At 36.6% G+C, this 26,528-nt stretch overlaps 1 protein-coding gene across 2 annotated transcripts in view; it reads right to left on the bottom strand.

Moving 5' to 3' along the window:
- Rec114 (REC114 meiotic recombination protein) overlaps window positions 1-24,940 on the bottom strand; it is a 107,730-nt gene extending 82,790 nt beyond the window's left edge. For both annotated transcript variants that reach the window (XM_047538851.1, XM_047538850.1), the window contains exon 1: window positions 24,782-24,940. In XM_047538851.1, the coding sequence (XP_047394807.1) occupies window positions 24,782-24,940 (159 nt within the window). The remainder of the gene's footprint in view (window positions 1-24,781) is intronic.
- Between the last annotated feature and the right edge of the window lie 1,588 nt (window positions 24,941-26,528).

The raw sequence follows: 26,528 nt of genomic DNA on the forward strand, positions 1-26,528 counted from the left end.
TTGATTGGATTATTTGTTTTTTTGTTAAGTTTTTTGAGTTTTTTATATATCCCAGAGATTAAAACTTTATCTGAGGTGTATGTGGTAAAGATTTTCTCCTAATCTGTAGGCTCTCTCCTCACATTATTGATTTTTTTTTTTGCTGAAAGAAGCTTTTCAGTTTAAGTCCATTCCATTTATTGATTCTTGATTTAACTTCTTGCACTTTAGGGGTCTTGTTAAGAAGTCAGATCCCAGGCTGACATGGTGAAGATCTGGGCCAACTTTTTCTTCCAGTAGTCGCAGGGTCTGTGTTCTAATGCCTAGCTCTTTGATCCACAGTGAGTTGACTTTCAAGCAGAGTGAGAGATAAGGGTTTAATTTCATTTTGTTACATGTGGCCTTCCATTTGTCCCAGTACCATTTGTTGAATAAGTGATCTTTTCTCCAGTAAATGTTTTTGGAACCTTTGTCTAGTATGAGATACCTGTATTTATGTGGGTTTGTCTCTGTGTCTTCTATTCTGTACCATTGGTCTACATGTCTGTGTTGGTGCCAATACCATGCTGTTTTAATTACTAAAGCTCTGTAGTATAGTTTGAGGTCTGGTATTGTGATGCCTCCTACTTCATTAGAATTTTAATAGGAATTGCGTTAAATCTGTATAACACTTTTGATAGTATGGCCATTTTGATAATATTAATTCTGTCTATGCAAGAACATGAGAGATCTTTCCATCTTCCAAGATCTTCTTCAACTTCTCTCTTTAGTGTTCTGCAGTTCTCATTATAAAGGTCTTTCACCTCTTTCGTTAGATTGATTCCCAAGTATTTTATTTTATTTTTTCAGGCTATTGTGAATTGAATAGTTTTCCTTCCCCAAATATTTTAGAATTCTTTCAAATGGTAACCAGTGATTTCCACAAGAATCCCAATTTAGACTTTTCCCCTGCTCTCCAGATTGTTACCTCTAATTGCCCAGTCCACATTTCCATGTAAAGTTCTAACAGTCATCTCAAAATTATCAGCCTCACAATTGAACTCATAACCTCATCATACATGGATTCATTCAATATTCACAATATGCTAGGCTGACTCAGGCATCTAAATCTTAGTTTTCCCTCCTCAAAAAATAATTCTATCCATCCATTTCTTTAAACCAAAACCATGGAATCATTCACTGGCTTCTGTTCTCATACCCATATCCAATCCATCAGCAAATCCTTCACGTCTACCTTCAAGATATCCAGATTCCAACCACTTCTCACAGGTCTGAGCTACCATTATCATTGTTAAATGAATTATTATACCAGCCTCCTGACTCACTGTGTTCTTGCTTCCACTCTCCAATACAGTTCATTTTCAATATATATTTTCAATATATTAGTTTTAAAACTTAAGTCAGATCATGTCATTTCTGGTTCAAAGTCCTGCAGTGACTTCCCACCTTACTCAGTAACTCTTGTGAGGTACTCCATGATCCAGGCCCCACTGGCTCTCTGCTCTCACCTTCGGGTTTTCCTAACTAGCCCATGAAAAGTCCCATAGCCCAAACCAGACTGTTCCTATTCCCTTCTCCAGTTTTATTTTTCTCCATAGCTCTTAAGACTTTTTTTTTTTGTCACTCTATGTTTACTTATTTGTTATCTATCACTCCAAGTAAAATTTAATCTCCATGAAGACAGTTCTCCATTCCCCCATTAGGTCTCTGCTTGAATATCCAAATGTCCAGGATAGTGCCTGGCACATAATAGGTACCTAATATTGATTAGTACCTACAAAGAACATAATTTTTTTTAATTGTGTGCATTCATTTATTTATTTTTAAATAGTTTTTAGTTGTCAATGAACCTTTAATTAATTAATTAATTTATTTATTTATTTATATGTGGTGCTGAGTATTGAACCCAGGACCTCACACATGCCAGGTAAGTGCTCTACCACTGAGCCACAACAATGAAAACACCAGATTACAACACAAGATTTTCAACGGAAACAAAGACATTTCAGAAAGAATTCATCACCAGCAGACCTGCAATAAAAAAAAAAAAAAAGAAAAACTTAAAGGAAATCCTCCAGGCAGAACGAAAATGATATCAGATGAAAGCTGAGATCTCTGTAAAGGAATGAAGAATACTGGATATAGTAATTATATAAGAATTAATTATTTAAATATCTTTAAAATATAATTGATAAGTAAAATTATAAAAAATACTCAATTCAAAAGAAGGCAAAAGAAGAACAAAGAGAACAAAGAACAGGGGCTGGGGTTGTGGCTCAGTGGTACAGCACTTGACTAGCATGTGTGAGGCACTGGATTTGATCCTCAGCACCACATAAAAATAAATAAATTAAAAAGAGGTATTGTGTCCATCTACAACTTAAAAAATTGTTTAAAAAATAAAAAAACAAAGAACAGGTAGGACAAGTATACAACAAATATCAAAATGATAAATTTAAATCTAAGCCTATCAATAATCACAATAAATGCAAATGGTTTAAATGCACCAACTAAAAGCAGAGGTTGTAAGACTGGGAGGGAAAAAAACACACACACACAAAACAAACAAGACAGCTATTTGCTGCCTAAAAGAAACATGTTTTAGATATAAAATCACAAGTAGTTTAAAAACAAAAAGAGGCCCAGCATAGCCAAAGCAAGGTTCAGCAAGAAAAGTAAAGCAAGAGGCATCACAATACCAGACCTTAAATTATACTACAGAGCTATAGTAACAGAAACAGCATAAACAGACATTGGAGAAAAGGTAGCCTCTTCAACAAATGGTGCTGGGAAAACTGGAAATTCATATGTAGCAGAATGAAATTGAACTCCTATCTCTCACCCTGCACAAAACTCAACTCAAAGTGGACCAGGGACTTAGGCATTAGACCAGAGACCCCACGCATACTAAAGAAAAGTAGGCTCAATCTCTATCAGGTTGGCTTAGGGACCGACTTCTCAATAACTTTTAAAGTGCAAGAAGTAAAATCAAGAATCAATATATGGGATGGTACCAAACTAAAAAGCTTCTTCACAGCAAAGGAAACAATCAAGAATGTGAAGAGGGAGCCTACTGAATGGGAGAAAATCTTTGCCACCTGCACCTGAGATACAGCATTGATCTCCAGGATATACAAAAACTCCAAAAACTTAACACCAAAAAAACAAACCAATCAATAAGTGGGCGAAGGAACCAAACAGGCACTTCACAAAGGAAGAAATACAAATGGTCAACATATATGTGAAAAAATGCTCAACCTCACTAGCAATTAGAGAAATGCAAATTAAAACTACACTGAGATTTCATCTCACTCTAGTCAGAATGGCAATTATCAAGAATACAAGTAACAACGCATGTTGATGAGGATGTAGGAAAGAAGGTTCATTCATACATTGCTGGTGGGACTGCAAATTGGTGCAACCACTCTGGAAAGCAGAATGGAGATTCCTCAGAAAACTTGGAATGGAACTACCATTTGACCCAGTTATCCCACTCTTCAGTATGCATCCAAAGGACTTAAAATCAGCTACAGGGACACAGTCACATTAATGTTTATAGCAGCTCAATTCACAATAGCTAAACTATGGAACCAAACTAGGTGCCCTTCAACAGATGTACGGAAAAAGGAAATGTGGTATATATACACAATGGAATATACACAATGGAATATTACTCAGTCATAAAGGAGAATGAAATTATGGCATTTGCTGATAAATGGATGGAACTGGAGACTATCATGCTGAGTGAAATAAGCCAATCCCAAAATACCAAAGGCTGAAAGTTCTCTGATATGTGGATGCTAACACACAATTAGAGGGGAGAAAGAAAGTTCATTGGATTAGACAAAGGAGAATGAAGGGGAGGGAGGGGGCAGCATAGGAAAGACAGTAGAACAAAAAGGACATAACTGTCCTATGTTCATATATGAATACACGACCAGTGAAATTCCACATCACGTACAACCAAAGAATGGGAACTTATTCTCCATGTATATATGACATGTCAAAATACATTCTACTGTCATATATAATTAAAAAGAACAAATAAATTTTTTTAAAAAATAAATAAAAGAATCAACACAAAATGGGTTAAAGACTTAAATGTGATAGCCCAAACTACTACTACTAGAAGAAAAGGGGAGAAATACTCCATGTCACTGGTCTAAGAAAGGGCCTTTTGGATAAGGCCCCCAACAGCATAGGCAATGAAAGCAAAACTAGGCAAATGAAATTACATCATATTAAGAAACTACTGTGCAGCAAAGGAAACAATTAGCAGAGTGATGGTTCAAGCTACAGAATGAGTGAAAATACTTGCAAACTACAAGGAACTGAAACAGCTGCAAAAAGCAACAAACAATCCAGTTAAAAATGGACAAAAGACCTACACAGACATTTCTCAAAAGAATACATGCAAATGGTAAGCAGGTTATATGAAAAAATTTTCAACATCACTTATCCTTTGAAAAATACAATTCAAAACCCCAATAAGGTTATCACCTCACTCTAGTAAGAATGACTATTATCAAAAAGACAAAAAAGAACAAAAGCCAATATGGGTGTGGAGAAAAAGGAACTCTTACATACTGTTGGGAATTTAAATTAAAAGTCATTATGGAAAACAGGACGGAGGTTTCTCAAAGAACTAAAAAAACTAAAACATAAGATCCAGCAATCCCACTATTGGCTATATTCCCATAGGAAATGAAATCAGTATGTTCAAGAGCTACCCAGTGTGGAAAAAAAAAGAATAAAATCCTTCATTTGTAGCAACAAGGATGAAATGTGCCAGGCACTGAAAGACAAATAAATATAGCATTCTCTCATTCATAATGTGGAATCTAAAACAGCTGATTCCACCAAAATAGTAGAAGAGTAGTTACCAGAGGCTGTGGAAAGAAGTAGGGATATGAAGACAGGTAGATGCTGGTCAATGGGTACTAAGTTACAGTTAGGTAGGAGGAATAAGTTCTGGTGTTCTACTGTAGAGTAGAATGACTATGGTTAACAATATTGCATTGAACTTTTCAAAATAACTAGAAGATAGGATTTTGAATGTTCTTACTACAAAGAAATAATAATTGCATGAGGTAATGAATATGCTAAAGCTCTGATTTGATTATTATACAAAATATATACATGTATCAAAACAACACATTAGACCCCATAAATATGTACAATTCTGTCAATTAAAACCAAATTAAAATAAATGTTCCGAGCACAATTGAATTAAACTAGAATTCAATAACAAAGATCTCTGAAAAATGACTCAAATATTGTGAAACTGATGCACTTCTAAATAATGTATAGGTAAATGAGAAATTAAAAGGGAAATTAGGAAGTATTTTGAACTCAGTGTCATTCGCCTGTTAACATAATAAAAAATATACACATATATAGATCTATATATAGACCTCACCTCAATAGACAAGATTGTAGAAACAGCATTTGACAAAAATTCAACATCCATTCCTGATTTAAAAACTCAGCAAACCAGGAACAGAAGGAACTTTCAAGTTGATAGAGAGTATCATGAGAAGCCTACAGTTCAATTCATACTTAATAGTGAAAGTTTTTTCCCTAAGATAAGGAATAAGACAAGATGTTTGCTCTCATCACTTCTGTTCAACATTGTTATTAGAAGTTTCAACCAATGCAATCACACAAGAAATAAAAAGCACTTAGATTGGAAAGAAGCAAAACTGTCTTTATTCATAGACTATGATTGTCTATGTAAAAGATCCAACTGATTTTACCAGAATAAATGAATTTTAGACAGGCTAAATGCATAAGATTAATAAATAAAATCACTCACGCATATAAATGGAGAGAGAGAGAGAGGAAAAAATAGAACTTTTCAGAAGTATCAAAATATACAACAGCATAAAAATATGGAATACTTAAGCATATGCCAGTGCAGTGGCACTCATCTCTTAACCTCAGTTCAGGAGGCTGCAGCAGGAGGATCACAAGTTTAAGGTCAGCCTGGGCAACTTACGGAGATCTTGGTCAATCCCCATAAATAAATAAATAAATCCATACATACATACTAACATACACACACAAACTTAGGGATAAATATGATAAGGTAAATGAAAGACTAGCCCATTGAAAATTGAAATTTAAGAACTCAAATACATGGAGAGACCATGCTTTGTTCATGGACAGGAAGATTTAGCAATATTAAGATACTGGCAGATCAGAGTAATGGTCCCCCCAAAGTATCATGTCCTAATACTGTGAATATGTTATCTTACATGATAAAAGGGACTCTGCAGATATGATTAAGTATCTTGAGTTGTGAAGATTATCCTGGATTATCCAAGTGGGCCCAATATAATCACAAAATCATTATGAGGGAAAGGCAGAAGTGAAAAGAAAGAAATGTGACTTCTAACACTGAAGATGGAAGGCAGGCATAAGGAATGCAGACAGTTTCTATGATCTGGACAAAGCAAGAAATGGATTCTCCTTCCAGTGGGAATGCAACCTTGATTTTAGCCCCATAAAATCCATTTTAGATTTATGACCTCCAGATTAAAGGCCAATAAATTTGTGTTGTTTTAAGTGATTAAGTTTGTAGTAGTTTGTTACAGTAGCAATAGGAAAGTAGTAGAGATATTTATTCTCCCCAAATTGATCCATCCAATCTAAATCAAACCCTAAACTTTTTCTAGAAATTAAGCTAATTATAAAATTCATGTGGAAATGCTGGGGTCCAAAGTAAAGAGACCATTTCCAAGCACTTAAGTCAGTCAGTTAACATTAACAAAGTACTCACTATATATAGATCCCTCTTACATAAAACAATTTGGGACAGAAAAATTTTAAAACACAGAAGGAAAACCCCTACTGACCTTAAGTTTCATTCATTCATTTGTTAGTTCAACAAATACATGTTGAATCTCTACTAGATGCCAAGCACTAATCTAGGTAGAACAAAAACTAACTTCCTTGCCCTGAAGGAGCTAATATGGGATGGAGATGTGTAGCAAGTAAACTGTAAAGAATAAATATAGGGCTGGGGTAGTACCTCAGTGGTAGAGCGCTTACCCAGCGTGTGTGAGGCACTGGGTTTAATTCTCAGCACTGTGTATAAATAAATAAAATAAAGGTCCACTGACAACTAAAACAATATTTTAAAAAAATAAATATAATTAGTGAAGTACTAAGCCTCACCAACAACACACAATTGATCAACACCTATTTTGTAAGTCACATGTACCATATACACGGGAAAACCTTGGAAATCACTTTTTACTGCAATAATCACCTTTCAAGTGTGAAAAATAAGTGAGAACCCCCGGGAGATGATTTTTTTTACTGTGACAGGCAATTTATTAGAGAGACAGACTATCCAAGAGAGATTATCAACATCACAGGGGGTTTTAAGTGGACATTTGCAACACTTGAGCTCAATACAATAACAACAGGTGGTTGTGAAATTATAGTAGTACGGGATGTCCTACAGTTAATTTCACACACTTCTAATTTAATACTGAATCTTTACATTTGTCTCCATTCCTTAACTGTGAAAAGTACTATGTATAGTCTATGTTTGTGTCTATGAATTTTTATTAAAATTATAACATTTTATTAAAATTATAAAATTATGTTGTATGGTAGTAAATGACAAAACAGGCGATTAACTTCATATATTTCATATATTCGTGATATACCTAACTTTACCTTAATTTTTTCACTATTTCTAAGCTATACAGTTAGTCCGAGTTTTTTTCAAATAGTCACAAACCTTCAAACAATAATCTGTATATAAGTAGATCCAGGCAGTTCAAGGGTCAACTGTAATGGCTGCAGTATCTGCTGAGTTTAAATAATACATAGGTAAATGTCAAATTATCAGGTTTTTATTGCTTCTTAAATAACAACTATTTTCTACACAGTTCATTGAGCAACTTCTAGTTAGAGCTGTCCCCATCTGGGCAGACTTGGCCACGTACATTTGTTTAAAGAGTAGTTCAAGATGTTTTGTTATACTAAGCCTGGTTCACATGAAGGTCTTCTCTCCAGTTTTTTCTTAGAATCTTTTCTTGGCATGCAGTTACCTTCTCCAATCCTTCTGCACTACCATTTGAATGGTAGGTTCAAAGTAAAGAGCACAGTGATTGTAAAGACCAAGAAACAACTTTGATTACTCCAATTTTGTCATTTTATGGGACCTTTTGGTATTTGTATTTGTGTTTAAAATGTAAAACAATGAAATATAGTGCAAAAAGATGCAATAATTTTGTTTGGTGAAGTGCAAATTTTAGTTTACACTCAAAATATCTAACTAAATTTGAATAATACCTTTAACAATGAAATTTATTCTTTCTAAACTGTTAAATGTTTCAAAACTGAAAAAACAAAAAAGAAAAGAAAACAGTAATTTTATGAGTAGTTGCCTAAATTGTACCTTTTGGAGATGTTCAATTTTATTAAAAAACAAAAATCACTTGGTTAATGAGCAATTAATTACTTATATCAGCCTGTTCCCAGAGAATCAAAGTTCAGTTAATTAAGAAAATAAAAACAATTGCTACTTGGGTGTGGTAGTGCATGCCTATAATCTCAGCTTCTCCAGAGGCCAGTCTGGGCAATTCACCAAGACCCTATCTTAAAATAAAAAATTTTAAAGGGCTAGGGATAGGTCTCAGTGGTAGAAGCACTTGCCTGGCATGTGTGAGACCCTCAATCCCCAGTACTGTAAACTAACAAAGTACAGTAATTTTATTGCCTGAATAGTTGTGGGTTTGTTTGTTGTTGCATTTTAAAATTTTTTTAGTTATATACAACACCAGGATACATCCTGACATAATCACAAAACATGAACTATAAACTGTTTCAATTCAGTCCCCAGAACTTCCCCCTACTCCCTACCTGCAACCAATCCCTCTTCGACACATTTACAGTTTATGGTAAATGGATTTTTTTTATTAGTGTCCTGTAGATACACCCAATGTCGGGATCCACTGTACCACATCCATGCATGCACATACAAAAGTTTGGTCAGACTCATTCCACTGTTCTTCCCTTTTCGAGTCCCTTCTTCCTCCTCAATTCCCTTCATCTATTCTACTGAATTTTCCTCCATTTTGATGAAATTCCCTCTCTCTTTTTTTCCTTTCTTTCTTTCTTTTTTTCTTTTTTATCCCTTCCTTGCCCTTATTTTGGATTAGTTTCCACATATCTGAGAAGACATTCCACTTTTGGTTTTTTGGGACTGGTTTACTTCGCTTAACATGATAGTCTTTAGTTCCATTTATCTACTGGCAAGAGCCATCATTTCATTCTTTATGCTGAGTAATATCCCATTGTGTGTATATATACCACATCTTTCTTTATCCATTCATCTGGCTATTGTGAATTGTGCTACTATAACACTGATATGGCTGTATTACTATAGTAGGCTGATTTTTAACTCTTTTGGATAAACACTAAGGAGTGGGACAGCTGAGTCATGGTGGTTCCATTCCTAGTTTTTTGAGGAATCTTCATACTGCTTTCCAGAGAGGTTGCACTAATTTAGTCAGTTGTGTTTTTTTTTCCTGGCCTTATACTGTAATGTATATTTTTTTCTTATTTATTTAACCAACATGATTATAACAAAGCTTGAGGAAATTTTCACTATCTCTATAATAAATGAATGTCATTATTCACTTAATTTCATAATGAAAAAATGATTTCACTTAGGAAGGAAGGTATTAAAAATTGTTCATTCTGGGTATCAGATGTTCTAGGCATATCACTAAAAACAGTGAAACATTAACATATAAGATAATGCTAAGAACCAGGGGGGAAACTGAGCAGAGTAAGGGGAATTGTAAGGCAAAGACAGAGCAGAGAAGTTAGACTAAATAACGGGGATCACAGTAGGCATCACTGAGAAGGTGAATCTTAAGCAAAGACCTCAAGGCAGGAGAGAGTTAAACAGATATCTGGGAAAAAGGATTTCAGGCTTACTATTTTTTTTGATATCTGCTGCAATCCTTCATTCAAAGAGTCTATATGTAATTTCATGTAATTTCGAAAAGTCTAATTATAAAAATTTAAGAGAGTTGAGCACAGTGGCACATACCTATAACCCCAGTGACTAGGGAGGCTGAGGCAGAAAAATTGCAAGTTCAAGGTCAACCTCAGCAATTTAGCAAAATTCTATCTCAATAATACAATAAATAAATAAATAAGGACTGGGGATATATTTCAATGATAAAGCACTCCTGGGTTCAATTCCCAGTACAGGAGGGAAAAAGTCTTAAGGATTTCAAGAAAAATGGTAGCTTGATTGCATCCCTCTGGGTTTTCGCTTTGCCAATCCAATCAAAATACCAGTTACTTCTCCTTCGGCAGGTTTTTTTTTTTTTTTTTTTTTTTTTTTTGCAGTGCTGGGGATCAAACCCAGGGCCTTGTGCTTACAAGGCAAGCACTCTACTGATTGAGCTATCTCCCCAGCCCTCCTTTGGGGGTTTTTAAGGTCAACATCCAAGTGGACGTAAAGGGTGGAATGAGGTCTTAGGGTCCAGACAAAAGGAGCTGGTATAAAGTTTTCCCATCAAGGACAAAGGAGGCTCTAGAAACCTAAGCAAGAAGCCATGGGAAAGGGGTCAAGTTCCAACTACAATGCTGTAGTTCTAGGGAAAGCCTGCCCACTGGTCTCCCAGTCTCCAAGGAGTTATAATGTAGCTGGATAACTTAACCATGTCCTTAAATTCCTCTGCAGAACTCCTGCATCTACCAACACTTACCACTTAAAAGTATCCATTGATATATTTGAGGCCCAGCAGTGAAAGAGTCCTAAAACAGCAAAGGAAAACTGCTGGAGATCAACAGTTTGAACCAAAAAATAATTAATTATTATTAATAACACTTAAAAAGAATCTTAGAGCTACTCTTTACGGATAAAAAATTCAATAGATACTTAAGAACTGCATGGACACTACTGATACCGAATAAATGGTCTGAAAGATCAAGTAGAAGAAATATTTAGAAATGCAGAGCAAAACTACATAGAACAAACCATGTGTGAAAATATAAGATACATGGAACAAAGATTCAGAACCAAGCCGGGCATGGTGGCACATCCCTGTCATCCCAGCAGCTCAGGAGGTTGAGGCAGGAGGATCACAAGTTCAAAGTCAGCCTCAGCAATTTACTGAGGCCCTAAGCAACTCAGCAAGACCCTGTATCTAAATAAAATATTTAAAAGGGTTGGGGGTGCGGCTCAGTGGTTAGGCACTGCTGGGTTCAATCCCGGGCAAACTCCAAAAACGATTCAGAACCAAGAGAACAAATGTTAATGACAGGAGCTAAAGTGGAAGGAGGAAAACAGACTAAGGAAGGTCACTGATGAAACAAATAACAGAAGAAATTATCCCACAACTGGAGAAAGACAGGAGACTTAAGAAGATGGAAAGAGGTCAAGTTCCAGTCACTAACAGGGTGGAAGAAAGATCAACAACTAGACACATTCTGATGAAATTCCAGAATTCCAAGCATAGAAAAGATCTTAAAAGCTTTCACTTAAAAACAAAAAATAAAAATGTCCTATTTCTGGGGATGGGGTTGTAGCTTAGTGGTACAGCCCTTGCCTAGCATGTGCAAGGCACTGAGTTTGATCCTCACCACCACATAAAAATAAATAAATAAATATATTATGTCCATCTACAACTAAAAAAAATTTTTAATGTTCTATTTCAATACTAAAAGATTCTAGAGAAGTAACTTGTTTCTTTTAAATTAAGAGAAAGAATAAAGCATTTATCTTACTTGTCCTATCCAACTCGACCACCAGATAACCTACAGTTGATATGGGAAAGTTTTTCTTTACAGAAATATTCCAGATAATAAATGGAGAAAAATGATAAAATTACATCAACATTTTATAGCTCAAAATTAATGTCTGTTATATCAAAAAAAGAGGGATATATATATTACATACCTCCTAATAGAAGGAAACTAAACAACCTAATCTGTAATCTTGCCCCCAAGAAATCAACCAGAACTTGATCAACCTCTAGATTCAACTACCTACTCAAAAGAAATAGAGTACTAAAGATTACCTCAAACTACATCAGAGAGATGCAATCAGTATAATCCAGACTACTAAGAATCTTCATAGAACAATTTGATTTCTTCGACAAATAAATTGTAAGGAAGGGAGAGAGACAGAGTGGAGGAAATATATGCATGAGAAATCTAAAGACTGAAAAATTCACCAACCAATCACAATGTGTGAACCAGTTTAAAAGAATTATGACACTCATGAGAAACTATTTGAAATTGGAGCACTGACTACTTGATAATATTAAGGACTTGTTACTAAGGGTAATATCATTATTTTGTTTGTTTGTTTTTTGGTGAGAGGTCTTTCTTATTTTTGTGGTGCTAGGATCAAACCCAGGACTCCCCAGTCCTTAAGCCCATGAGTTAGTAATTCGTGAAGCTGGGTGTTTTGGTCAGTTTTTTCACTACTGTGACTAAAAGACCTGACCAGAACAACTATAGAGGAGGAAAAGTTTATTTGAGGGCTCACAGTTTCAGAGGTCTCAGCCAGCTCCATTCCTTGGGGCTCAAGGTGTGACTGAACATCATGGCAGAAGAGTGTGGTGCAGAGAAACAGCTCACATGATTATCAGAAAGCAGAGAGAGGGATCTCCACTTGCCAAATACAAATATATAGCCCAAAGGCAGGCCCCCAATGCCCACTTCCTCCAGCCACACCCCTACCCGACTTCAGTTACCACTCAATTAATCCCACACATGATTAATTCACTGATTGGATTAAGGCTCTCATAACCCAATAATTTTTCTCTGAACCTTCTTGCATTGTCTTACACATGAGCTTTTAGGGGACACCTCACATCCAAACCATAACATTGAGTAAATTTATATATATATATATATATATACACACACACACACACACACACACACACACACACACACACATTCAATCTACTATTCTTTCCAACTCTAATTATGATTGAAATTATTTAGAATACAAGAGGCTTCCATGTTCTTTATTTACCAGGTGAAATCAAGATTAAGGTAAGTATTCAGCTTACTACAAAGGACAAGGAGATTATATTTAGGATTTGAGTATAATATCCTAATTCTACAATGTCCAAGATCAGAACACAATCCAAGTACCCAAGAGGGTAAAACTGCTCATTTCTGACTCTTGGGAAATACCTTTAATGAGTAATAATTTAACATATATGGGAAAGTTCACATTAATGCAAAATATGAAAATATGCAAAATAAGTTCAAAGAGAAGTTTATCCCTAATGACTGAGTCATAATAGAAAAAAAGATTAAGGTATCACAGAATACAAGAATCACAATCACATCTTCATTCCAGTTGCTAACCTAAACCCAGTTTACGATTTGCATTAACCTTATACATCTCTAGCATTGTTTTGCCATTAACATAGTAGTGAACACTAAGATATGAATTGGAACCTGCCTATCACAGTTTACATGTTAAATAACCAGTGCATAGCTTATGCATTCATTAAATAAACAAAGAAGTTTCTCATCATTTATATGCATCTATTTTTGTATTTTGCACTATAGGAGAAATCTAAAATGAGGGGCTGGGATTGTGGCTCAGTGACAGAGCGCTTGCCTCACATGCATGGGGCACGGGGTTCGATTCTCAGTTCCACATAACTAAATAATAATTTAAAAAAGGGTTTTGTGTCCATCTAAACTGAAATTTTTTTTAAAAAAAATCTAAAATGAAACAAAAAAGTTAAAATAATTCCATTGAAATGAAGAATATGTGCTACATACACACAATGGAGTTTTATTCAGCCATAAAGAAAAATTAAAGTATGTCATTTGCAGGAAAATGAATGGAACTAGGAGACCATCATGTTCAGTGAAATAAACTAAACTCAGAAGGTCAAAGGGTATATGTTTTCTCTCAAATGCAAAAGCTAGAGAAGAAAAAGGAAAAGAAAGGTAGGGTAGATCTCATGAAAATCAAAGGGAGATCAAGAGAGGAAAGGGACTAAGGGGTAGAAGGTGGGGAGGGAGGGGCAAGTGCTGAGGAATGATTTGGCCAAATTATATTGTTACAATATGTGTACTGTCAAATATGTAACAACAAATTCCATCATTATATACAACTCTAATGCACCCATAAAAAAAGTGAAAAAAAAATGAGAAAAGAACATTACAAAAAGAACTCCATTGAAAATGTAGAAAAGTATTTCAAATATACGTACCCTAAAGTAAATTATATCTACATGAACAACTAAAGTTGACTATGTTTCATACTGTGATGAATTAAATTATGTACTTGATTATGGGTTTTGTTTTCTATTTTTAAGACCCCTCAAAAAGTGTCACAGCTGCTGGGCACAATATCACATACCCATAATCCTAGTAGCTCATTAGGTTGAGACTCAGGGATGGCAAGTTTGAGGCCAGTCTGGGCAACTTAGCAAGACCCCATCTGGAAAACTAAAGAAAAAGGACTGGGAATGTGGCTCAGTAGTAGAACACCCATGGGTTAAATATCCAGTACCAAAAAAAAAAGCGTCACAGTTTTATATATTGACTCAACCTGTTGATTTATGCATTAAAAAAATACAAAAAAAAGGCAAGATTACTAAATAGGCTTTCAACTGCCTCCCCACTGACTCTTGGTAGCTAAAGAGTCTCATGAATTATTTCAACAGATTTGTGGAGTATATTATGCTAATGAGCATGTTCCTGCTACATACTCATTACCAAACTACAGAATTTGGCTTTTTTTTCCCCCACAGAAATGCACAGTCTTAACAGTAACTAATAAAAACAATTACAAGAGCAATAACTCCAGACCTTCCCCATCCTAGCACCCCTAAATGTAATTTCATATATATAGTAAATTTTCTTTTAGAACCTACAAAAATGATCTCATGTATCAAAGTATGAGGCTGATTCCCCTTCTTTCATCACATATCCCTAAGGTAAGATAACAGATCATGAAAGCATCCAGTCTTTTAAAACCCAGCTCCTAGAGTTAACTTATAATATATCTACTAAACATACCTTCCGTGCAACTGAGGAGTAAGCAAGCTCTTTATGTCTTTAAAATTGCCAATCCAGGTCTCTCTGGTTAGTATTCTTTCTACAACAGATAATCTTGGGACACTTCTTCAATATGTTTAAAACATCCTTAAAAACTTCCCAGACTAATAAATCCTACAAAAATCACCAACTAGACCAGAAAGTAGATCTTCCCATTGGCACCCCTATCCTACCTAGGGCTCTGCAACTCTCACAGTCACCTCTGCTATCCTAATAGGCACTTTCTTATATTCATTCACCAAGTCCAGCTAAGCTCCTAAGAGTTCCAATATCCAAACTGTATTTCTAAATCATGTAAAGAAATACCTTAATGTATTTCTCAGGCACAGTGTTGTCACTAGCAATGTAAGTCACACCCTATATTCCACACCAGTAAGTACCTGAGCTTAATTGGATAGCTCAGTGTTCTTATCTTAACCATCTCTAAGGAGGCTAGAACAGCGTCTGCACATTGTAGGTGAGGAATAAATCTTAAAAATAAATGAAATTTAATACTGTTGGGCCTCATGCTCAATCATAACTTCCTCAAATTCCATAAACCACTAAGCTGAAAAAACCTTCTTCATTCTACTTGGTCCAGATAAAGTCTACCTTAAATCATGTTATGCAAACAAGCCATGGCGCCTATGAAAACTATGTCTGTTACACAATAAAATTAAGCTTTTGTTTTTGAAGGACAAGAACAGAGATTGACCCCAAGGTAGAAATATGTACTTATAAACTGGTGCTTTGGAACAAACAAGATTCCAATATAGAAAAAAAAATAAGGAACATCAGCTAAAAGGTTCTTCCTCAAAAGTCTATGCAATCTGCAAAGCAAATGACATATAATCCAATTTGACATAACCACAAATACAAAAATACTTCTATATCAGTCAGGTATAGGATGGAGTGTGCAATAGAAATTAATGCCCCCCAAAACAGGTTTATTTCTTGTTGGCACACCAATTCATCCTCACTCTACCTGTCTTCACACTCTACCTCACACTGCCTTTGACTCTCAGTATAGGACCTAGGCCAACAGAGAAGTCATATCTGCCAAAGGAAAAGAATAAGATAAATCTGGCACTGGCTCTTAAAGCTTCTGCGCATGACATTTATTAATCCTGCTCACATTTCATTGGTCAAAACCAGTTATATGATACACTTAAACTTCCAGAGGCAAGAGATTTGCCATCTAAATATATTTGATGGGACTGCAGTTGTGGCTCAGTGGTAGAGCGCTTGCCTAGCACGTGAGAGGCACTGGGTTCAATCCTTAGCACCACATAAAAAAAGAAATAAATAAAATAAAGTTTAAAAAATTATTTAAAAATAAATAAATATATATATTTGGTGAACAGCAATAATAACTACCACTTTGGAAAAGACATTATTTGGAATTACATAGACCTAGGAACAAACCCCAGCCTTGCTGCATTGAAGTATAATTAATTTCCTCATCTGTAAAATAAAAATAAAAATATAACCACATAACATAGCATTATCAGAAAGATTAAGTGATAAATGAAGTACAATGCTTAGAATGCCTGATTTTGATTTATTCAATAAATGTTTTGGGGCCATCTGCCAAGCACCAAGCTAAATATTAGCATACAGTCATTATGCAATAAAAAGAATCATTTCTATTAGTCCATTTTTATGCAGTTATATTAAAATTCCCAAGGCTGGGTACTTTATAAGGAGGTTTATTTAGGTCATAGTTTGGGAGACTGAGCTGCTGGGGATGTAGCTCAGTGGTAGGAAGACTGCCTACCACAGTTTGGGAGAATGAAAGTCCAAGATCAGATGGTCCCTTTTTGGCCTCTGATGAGGGTCCCCTGGCCACATTATAATATGATTGAGAAACAGAAAGAAAAAATAGCTGAGTGCAGAAGGGACCAAGCAAGTGGGATGACTTCATCTTAGTATTCATGAGTACCTGCTGGATGGGACAAGTATTAATCCCTTCTGGGGCTGGTGCCCCACAGCCTAATTATTATGCTCTAGACCTCAACTGTTAAAGATTCCATCTCCTCAACACCACCACACTGGGCACCAAGGTTCCATCATGTCAACCTCTGGGGGATACACTCAAACCATATTTAAGTCATGGTACTATTATTAGAAATGCCTTTTCAGTTTTACTCAGGGATTCCCAGAATAAGTCTTCATTTCTAAGTAGTCTCCAGATTCAAAAGAAAAAGTGTGTACAAATTGCCAACTCTTCTCAGACATTCATTTTTCCTTCTTATAGGCTAAGAGAACCCCTGGCTTTTCACTGGACATATGACCTAATGGAATACAGACAGCAAACGCCAGCTGTCTATGTAGCTAGACTGATCATAAGTCTGTTTTTCTGTTTTGGCAACTATGTAGTCACATGGTGGCCTATATAAAACTTCCTTAGGAAACTATGTTAGTCAGTTTTTTATCCACTGTGACCAAAATATCTAACAAGAACAGCTTAGAGGTCTAGGGTTGTAGCTCAGTGGTAGAGCACTTTTCTCACATGTGTGAGGCACTGGGTTCAATCCTCAGCACCACATAAAAATAAAAAAAAATAAATAAAAGCATTGTGTCCATTTAAAATTACAAAAAAAGAACTGTGGATTAAAAAAGAAAAGAACAACTTAAGAGGAGGAAAAGTTAATTTGGGCCTGTGGTTTCAGAAGTCTCAGTCCATGTTTGGTCAATTCCATTGCTCTGGGCCTGAGGTGAAGCAGAACATCATGGTGGAAGGGTGTGGCAAAGTAAAGCAATCAGCTCATGGTAGCTGGGAAGAAGAGAACAAGGAGGAGCTAGGGGGACAAGGCATAATTCCCCCAAATGTCCACAGAGACCTATTTCCTCCAGCCACATTCCACCTGCTACAGTTACCACCCAGTACAGTAGTCCTTTCAAATGATTAATCCGCCAAATGGAATAATCCACCAATTAGGTTATAGCTCTCAGAATCTAATCATTTTACCTCCTGAATTAACACAGGAGCTTTTGGGGATACATCATATCCAAACCATAACAGAGACCAGAAATGTGTACCCTTCATGTACTTCATCTGCTCCTCCACGAGATGTCAAATATTGATTCTATCTCGGGCTATGAAACCATAGCCATGCAAGACATAAGAACAAAATGGAAGAAGCCTTAGCTCCTGACACTGGAGTGTCATACCAGCTCTAACGTGGAAAACACACATTCAACTTATTTAATCCATTGTTATTTTGCATTTTCTGTCACTGATAGCCAAATTTAATTCTAACTAGTACAAAATATAACCTAACTCTTAAAAATAAAGTTGGGCACAGTGGTGCAAGCCTGTAATCCCAGCAGCTCAGGAGGCTGAGGCTGGAGGGCTGCGAGTTCAAAGCCAGCCTCAGCAACTTAGCAAGGCACTTAGGAACTCAGTGAGACCCTATCTCTAAATAAAATATATATTAAAAAATGTGGTTCAATGGTTAAAGTGACCCTGGGTTCAATCCCCAGTACCAAAAATAAAAATAAATTAATTAATTAAATGAAATATTTTGTGACTTGTGACATGAAAGAATAATAGTTCTTGACAATACTTATACATCCTCATGAGAGAAAAAACCAACAAAGGAAGTAGCAGCACACAGCACAATGAGGATTGGCTTAAATAAGACTAGAGTTTTAGGATCAGTTCCACTTCCTATGTTAACCTTTGGCAAGCTATTTAAATTTAGCTGGGCCTCAGCTTCGTGTCTAACATCATAAGACTTAAAGAGTTGTGAAAACTAAATGGGAAGAGGTTTCAGAAAATACTTTATAAATTGTAAAGTGCCCTATAGCATCAGTACTACCTTATTAATTGTTCCCTCTTTCCCCACCCTTTCTTCAGAATTGGGGCATGAGAACTGGCTTCAGTACAAGAGAATCACATGAGAGCCACCCCAGAGACTCAGATTCAATAGGTCTAGCCCAGGAACCACGAAGTTGGGTTTCCAACACGCAGCCTGAGAGACTCTGATGAAAGAAGTCTGCCCACCTTGGGTAACTGGCTCCAGTCATCAAGTCCTACCTATTCTTGTAATCCTGCACTTAAATCCTCTAATACAGTCAGGGCTGCTTAACTATGTGTCAGTCAACATGGACCACATATAAGACAGTGGTCCCATAAGACTATATCACCAAGTGACATCACAGCCATCTAAGTTTGTGTAAACACACACTGTATTGCTCAGGTAATAACAAAATTGTCTTTCTTAGAATGCATTTCTCAGAATGTAATGTATGCTTGTCATTAAGGGAAACATGACTATTTTAATATTGTGTGAATCACAAGGACAGTTCCAAAGCATCTCCAGTTCCTATCTTAATGCCAAGAACCCAGGAAATAATTTAGTAATATTCGGTTGAATTGATGACCTGAAGTAGAATAAGATGAAATGGAACTCATTCAAAAGACCCACTGTGGACTTCCATTTCAGGCCAGCATGAAGTAACAGGAATCAAATTCACTTTCCTGCCTGAACTGAAAAACTGGACAAATAAGAAGCAACCATTTTCAAGATATTAGGTATCAGGCAATAAGGTACACTATTCCTGAGAAATAATAAGAAATAAAGGACCCCTACCAGTGCTCCATCTTGGAGATTCCAGGCTGAAGTGTAAAGAGGAGAAAACCAGGCATGCCTGGCAAGGTCTCCCTGAGTTCAGAAGACAGAGCTTCAGATTCAAGGGGGTCAGAGAGGCTAGCATTTGCAAGACAGAATACCAGATAAGAGAGAGTGAACTTTAGATGCTTGCAAAGCTCCACCCTTCAGTTGGGTACAGATGAACATTTATTTGTGAGGAAACTCAAAGGCTAGGGAAAGAATCAACTCAAAGGATTGAAGGAAACAATCCCTAGCACTCACACAGGGCAGGGAATAAGACCTGTTCTAATCACCAAGAACAAAAAACCTCTTAATTTATGGGGCATTGAGTGAAATAGAGTTCTGCCTCAGGAATGGGAAAAAAATTTAGCCCTAGACAAAGTGCTGCTCTGGTCCCACCTGACACAGATTAAAAGCAAGACTTGAAAGGATCCAACTGTTTCCAAGTAACTTATCCCAGAAAAAAAGCTCAAGAATATTTATAGGAATACAGAAATATCCTGTACCAACAAGGTAAAATTCACAATAGGGATCCAATCAAAAAGTCATCAGGCATGCAAAGAACTATTATTTTAGTATTTTTAAAAATAATTTTCTTGCATTTTTACTGAATCTTAAATTTTCCTTAGAAACAAAAACAAAATTGTCATCTTTGTCATTTTCACCCTGTGTGCTAATCTCAAAATTCCTCCTCCACATCATTGCACTGCTATTCCCCATATGAAATATTAACACTTCTATGGCAAGCAGCAGAGTAATTAAAAGCACAAGCTTTAGAACCAGGAAAACCAATATCAGAATGATTTCTTCCCAACTCATCTCTGTATTCCTAGAAAAGCCACTGAACCTCTCCATATTTCAGTTCACTTATCTGTAAGATGGGTACAATAATATTTGCTTCATAGGGCTACTGTAACAAATAAACTAAAACAAACAATAAATAGCAGCTATCATCTCATAATATCACATTATCACAAGAAAAGTCACCATGCACACATTCAGGCATTTACTAAGCACCTACCATTTGCTGGGGAGTTCATAGACACTAGGCATACAAAAGGGAAAAAAAGAACCCAAAGTATATATTACGTAGAACCCACATTTAAAAGTTCATTTCAAGTACAAACTTCATATTCTATTTCTTAATTTCTAAGTAGGGCAATTATTTTAAGTTCTTCCTATAAAAATTAAAGGATGATTTTTTTTTCTCTTTGAAAGTAAAAAATAATCTTAAGAAGTTGTCAGGTTCAACCAATTAGGACATGTCTGAGAAATACTTGGAACCTGAAAAAACATGGTAAAATTTTAATTTAAAAGCAACCTGCAATTAACATCACCTTTCAAAATTATTCTCAAATTAGTAGACTAAATTATATCCAGACATAAAATACATAAAATGGACCAATCTGTTATTATGATAATCATCTCAGAAAGGCTGGGCCAACAGATGTACGGAACAAAAATCAAGTTCAAGTTTGTATTTCATTTGCTCATTCTACTTAAATGACTCCAGATGGTTTAAATATTAACCCTATTAATAAAATGTCTACATATTCACTATGAATCTGATTAACTTATCATAACTCCATAAATTAACTTTATTAGTTTTACTACATGGCTGCCCACTTCATCCAAGGTCCTCTAGACCCCCATTGCTCAAAGTATGGTCCTTGAACCAACAGCATCAGTGTCACCTATGAGTTTGTTAGAACTACAGAATCCTATTCCCCATACTAAATCTATTCTGAGTCAGAATTTGCATTTTTAACAAAATCCTCAGATGATTTCTATGTATAATATAGTAAACTGTATGGGTTATTTTTTTCCCATCTTTTTTTAACTATTCAAAAAAGTTTATTTGCTTTCAAATTGTGGTTAATTTTTCTCCAGATAGTGACTTTTAATAAGAATAATCTGATTCAGAGAAGTAAATCATATATATACTACATATCCATATATATATGTGTATGTGTGTGTAGACATTTCCAAGTTGATCTTACCCCTCAGCTAGGACTTCGAGTCTTTAAAAGTCTTGTTATACCACTCATTTTTTCTCTTGGGTTGACATTTTTGTCTTATCATGTGGTCAATGTGATGAATGTCTTCTGTGTAATTAAGCAACTATATAGTACAAAGCCAGGAGAAATTATTTTCTACATAATTTGGGGGTTAAAAGAAAAAAATTCAAAATAGGTTTATCCAAGGTTGAACCCAAAATTTCCTTAGAGAAAAAAATTATCAGAATGATTCTATCCTCCACCATAAAATATTTTTGTGCTTTACCTAACATATATTTTTACTGCAGGTACCACATATTTTTAAAATAAGAAATTCACATGGGATTTGAGAGAGTACAGTTCTTTAGATGGCATCATCTTTTATTATTATTATTATTGCACAGAAGTCACAATGTCCATAAAATAGAACAAATCTTATTTCTCTTTCATTTAAAAAAAATGACAAACCTAGGCTGAAACTGATCACAGCAGGCAGGATGGTTCTGCACAGATTCAAAGGAAGGTACAAATGTTCAGTTTTCAAAAGCTCTGCAAAAGCCAGCCTCAACTCTTGTCACTGTGGCCGTGGCTTTGTGCCAAACATTTGAAAACTGTTGAAAAGTGCTGTTCCTTCTAAACAATTATGGAGAGCTTTGTAAAGAGAAGGGAAAAGTTGTAATAACAATCAACTTCTTAAAATGGTCAAATGTCCACGGCTTCTGGGTTATAATGTAAAAGTTACCCAGCTTCATCAGAGACAGTACACCCAACCCAGATGCCTTAGAAGAAAGGGTTAAAAAGTATTAACAGAAATTATCAAGAAACCCATTGGAGCAGTCTCAAAGGTTAAATATGTTCTCAAACAAACCCAGCTTTTTATAAGATTCAATTATAGATCCGTCATCCTTGAATTTAACTCCTTCTCATCCATTTTTGCATTTTCAGACTATATTATTTCTTAGGACACAAAGTTCCACAAGAGCACAACTAGGTAATTAATGTTTTTTTGTAAATGGGTCTATTGATTTCAAGTTTTTAGGAGAGTTCTTTAATATTCTAGAATGTGATGCCCTATCTATTCACATCCACAGACAAACTTCTTAGAATTGTCTATGTATTTGACTCCATTTCCTCACTCTTCAGTTCACTCCTATCTGGCTTTTACTTCCTTTACTCCACTGAAGCTTCTCTTGGTAAAGATTGTGAACAACCATCATGGGGCTAAATGCAATGGATGTTCTTTAGTCATTATTTTTCTTCACTTTGCTGCATCACTCAACAAAGTTAACCAATCATTCTCTCCTTCTTGAAATAACTTTTGTTAGCACTGATGAACCTTTACTCTCCTGGTGCTTCCCAACTCTCTGGCCCTTGTTAATCTTCTTTGGGGGCTATGGCTCCTCTACCTGACCTACAGATGTTGGACTACATAGGGGGTTGGTCCTGGAATCTCATGATGGCCCAAGCTATCAATATCACCTTCATGCTGCTAATTCACACCTTCACATCTTCACCTTAATCTGCCTTCTAAGTCCAGAACAGTATACTCAACTTCCTACACTTGGGTGCTTAATAAACATATTAAACTCAATACATTCAAAACTGAAGTCCTGGATCTTTCCCTTACTGTTCCTCCTCCATTGCTTCCATTTCCCAATGGTTTACCCAGTTGCTTCTGCCAGAAGCCCCACAGCTCTTTACTCTCACCACTCACATACAATCAATCATCAAATCCTGTCATTTTTGGCCTCCAAAATACTTACCCATTTCTCCATCTCTATCACCATCTCTGGTCTACAACACTGCAATAGCACTCTATGTGACCTACCTGAATCCATTCATACTCCCCCACACTGCAGCCAGAGTGAACTTTGAGATGAAAATGCTCCTGCTTAAATCTTTTCAGTGCTTTCCTATTGGTTTTTGGATAATATTCACAAGACATCTGCTTGCCTCCCCAGAATGCTTCATTTCACAATATCATTTCCTTTGTTTCCTAAACACCAATCTTACTGGCCTTCTCTCTGAACATCACACATACTGAGATTTTTTCCAAGTTTGGAGACTTTCCAGATGTTGTGTCTTCTACTTAGAATATTTGTTTTCTTTCTTTTACTTTTCTCTTACTGTTGCCCAAAATACACAAAACAAGTGCACACATACACACACATACATCATGTATGAGTGTGTCCATAATCCAAAACCCCAGGGTCCACATCAAACAGTCAAATCAGACCAAAGTGACTGAAGGACAGGCAATCCATGGTGTTAAAACATAATATACGATCCCCAGTACCGCAAAAAAAAAAAAAAAAAAAAACACATAATATATAGTAGGCACCATTTTAGGTGATTGATATGTATTAGTGAGTCAATTCTCAAAACAATCCTGTAAAGTAGGGCTTTTATCTATTATCTATTTTCTGTCTATTATGAAAATAATATTATTTCTATTTTAATATAAATTAGGTACAGAGAGGTTAAGTGGCTTAATCAAGGTCATGGAAATTCAGTGGCAAAGTTTAAACTCGGGGCTGGAGTATGACTCAATGGCAGAGCAAGCGTCTAGCATGCAAGGGTCCCCTGGCTCAACACTCACTGGGGGGGCGGTGCACACACACATACACACACACAGAAAGCTAGAATTCAAATTTAATCCTGTGTGAGTGCTTGAGTACCAAAGAGCATGAAACTTGGTTATGGATAATTCAATCCTCTCTTCCATAATTTACATAGTTATTTGGGTATATACTATGTCCTCTAAACTAAAAATGTCAATGATAATAGAAGCCATTTATATCTTGCTCATTGCTAGATCCCTAGCACACCCCGAATAGAGTCTAGCATCTGTCTGATGCTCAATAATATTTGTTGAGTATAAGAATGTTTACTATTCCCTTGCATAATTACTTCAAGAATGTAGTGGGTTCCAATTATGCCATTACTATACACACGCATACACACACACACACACACACACAGCCGATGCAAGCTGTTGACTTGCCCATTCCTCGACAGGCCTGTCCCTCAGTGTCCTCTCCTCCTATCCTTGTGTGGCCACTGGCCACAGTACTCCCTCCCCCGGGGTGTGAGCACCTGGTAGCCATGCCTGAATTTTGGTCTCACCTTCCACGTGGTGGAAGCGCTGTGCTCAACTTCTGGGCCAGGTCCGGGTGGCTCTCCGGTACCCAACAGCATGAATCGGCCATACCGCTGCAGTGGCCACTGTGCTGCTTCTCCTCCCGGAAGGCCAAGGCCATCGGCCACTTTTCCCGCCTGCGCCATGTCTGGGTCTATCACGCACAGCTTGCTGGGACTTGCCAATCTGTACAGCTAGCCAATCAGAAAGCAAAGTAACCCAAGACCCACCCTATCCCGTCAGCAGAAGCCAATAGGTTCAGGGAGTTCTTGCAGCAAGTACTTAAGGCCTCTGGGTCTCTCTTGACCTGTGCACTCAGCAGAAATCTCAATTTCTGCCTTGAAGGAGGTTGTGATGCTTATATGATAGTAGAGCTTGTGGTTGCAGCAATGGGGTCCTCACCTTCCCTTAGACAGCCCATGTCATCGTCCAGCAGCTCTGACTTTTGGGAAATTTTACAAACTGGCTGACTCCTGGCAACTACTGGACCCAGGGCACTGGCCTGATCCCTGAGGCTGCCTGCACAAGTGTGTTTCCCTCTTCACACCAGCCTTTCAGATGACAGTATCCGGCCTCAGCCCCAGTTCCACCAGCCATTCGAGGAGTGGGTTTATTTTCTCATTATCTTGCTCCCCCTGTAATCCTCCCCAAGACGGTCAATTTTTTTTATTCACCACTAAAGAAAAGCAGATAGGTAGGGGGCGGCCCACAACAAAAGGTGTGCCCACATCAAACAGCAGGTATAACTAAAGGACATTTCTGTGTGATTTATAGTGGACCAAGTACCTCTACATCTGTTATTTCATTTATCCTCCCAATAACCTTGTGCTGAATTGAAGAAGCAAAATGGGGATTGTCACCCCCATGGAATAGATGGAGACAAAATAAGGTTCAGAGAGTAGAAGTGATTTATCAAAGGTATACAGTCAGTGAATGGCAGAGCCAGAGTAGAACTGTGAATTCCACAATTTCTCCCAAGTGTCAGTCCCAACTTGCAAAGAATTTAGGCATTTATACAGTCTGTGTCAAGTCAGAAGCAAACTATACAAAGGATGGAGGCTATGTTAACCAAACACAAGATAAAATACAAACTATTTCTTAAACTATGCACACCAAAGAATATTAAATGCATAGACAATGGTTGGAAGGGTGGTAATTTATTCACTCTACAAACCATCACGTATCTACAATGTGCAAATAACTATGTCAGTCAGCATCTGGTTATAGAAATAGGTTAGGCATCCATCTCACTTCTGGGACCTCAGAATCTAATAAGGAAGACAAAACAAGGTACAAACACTTTCATGATACCTGACAGTTCACATGCCCTAAGGATTCAGATGAAGTAAAAATCCACCAACTGGGAATGCAGTGGTACTTGAGTTAGGACTTGAAGGGTGAGAAGATTTCCCAGGGGATGAAAGAAACTGGTATTCCTCATGCCAGGGGTGTGTGTTGGGGGGGGGGGGGGTTGAGGAGCAAAGTTCCAGAGATGAGGAGAGTGACATAACTAGCTCAAGAATATAAAGTTGTTTTTTAAAGAAGATGGGGTTACAAGGTGAGTTGGGGCAAAAGAGCATGGAACAGCAGCTAAGGAGTATGAATTTCTCATGATAGCTGGTGAGGAATGTGGAAAATATGGACAGGGGAGTGATACTATTCTAGTGGTAGTCCAGGCAGGTTAATCACTGTGTCACATGGGATAAATTGGATTAAACACAAGGGGGATTTGTT

Source organism: Sciurus carolinensis, chromosome 2 (genome assembly GCF_902686445.1).
Source record: "Sciurus carolinensis chromosome 2, mSciCar1.2, whole genome shotgun sequence".
Classification (NCBI taxonomy): Eukaryota; Metazoa; Chordata; class Mammalia; order Rodentia; family Sciuridae; genus Sciurus; species Sciurus carolinensis.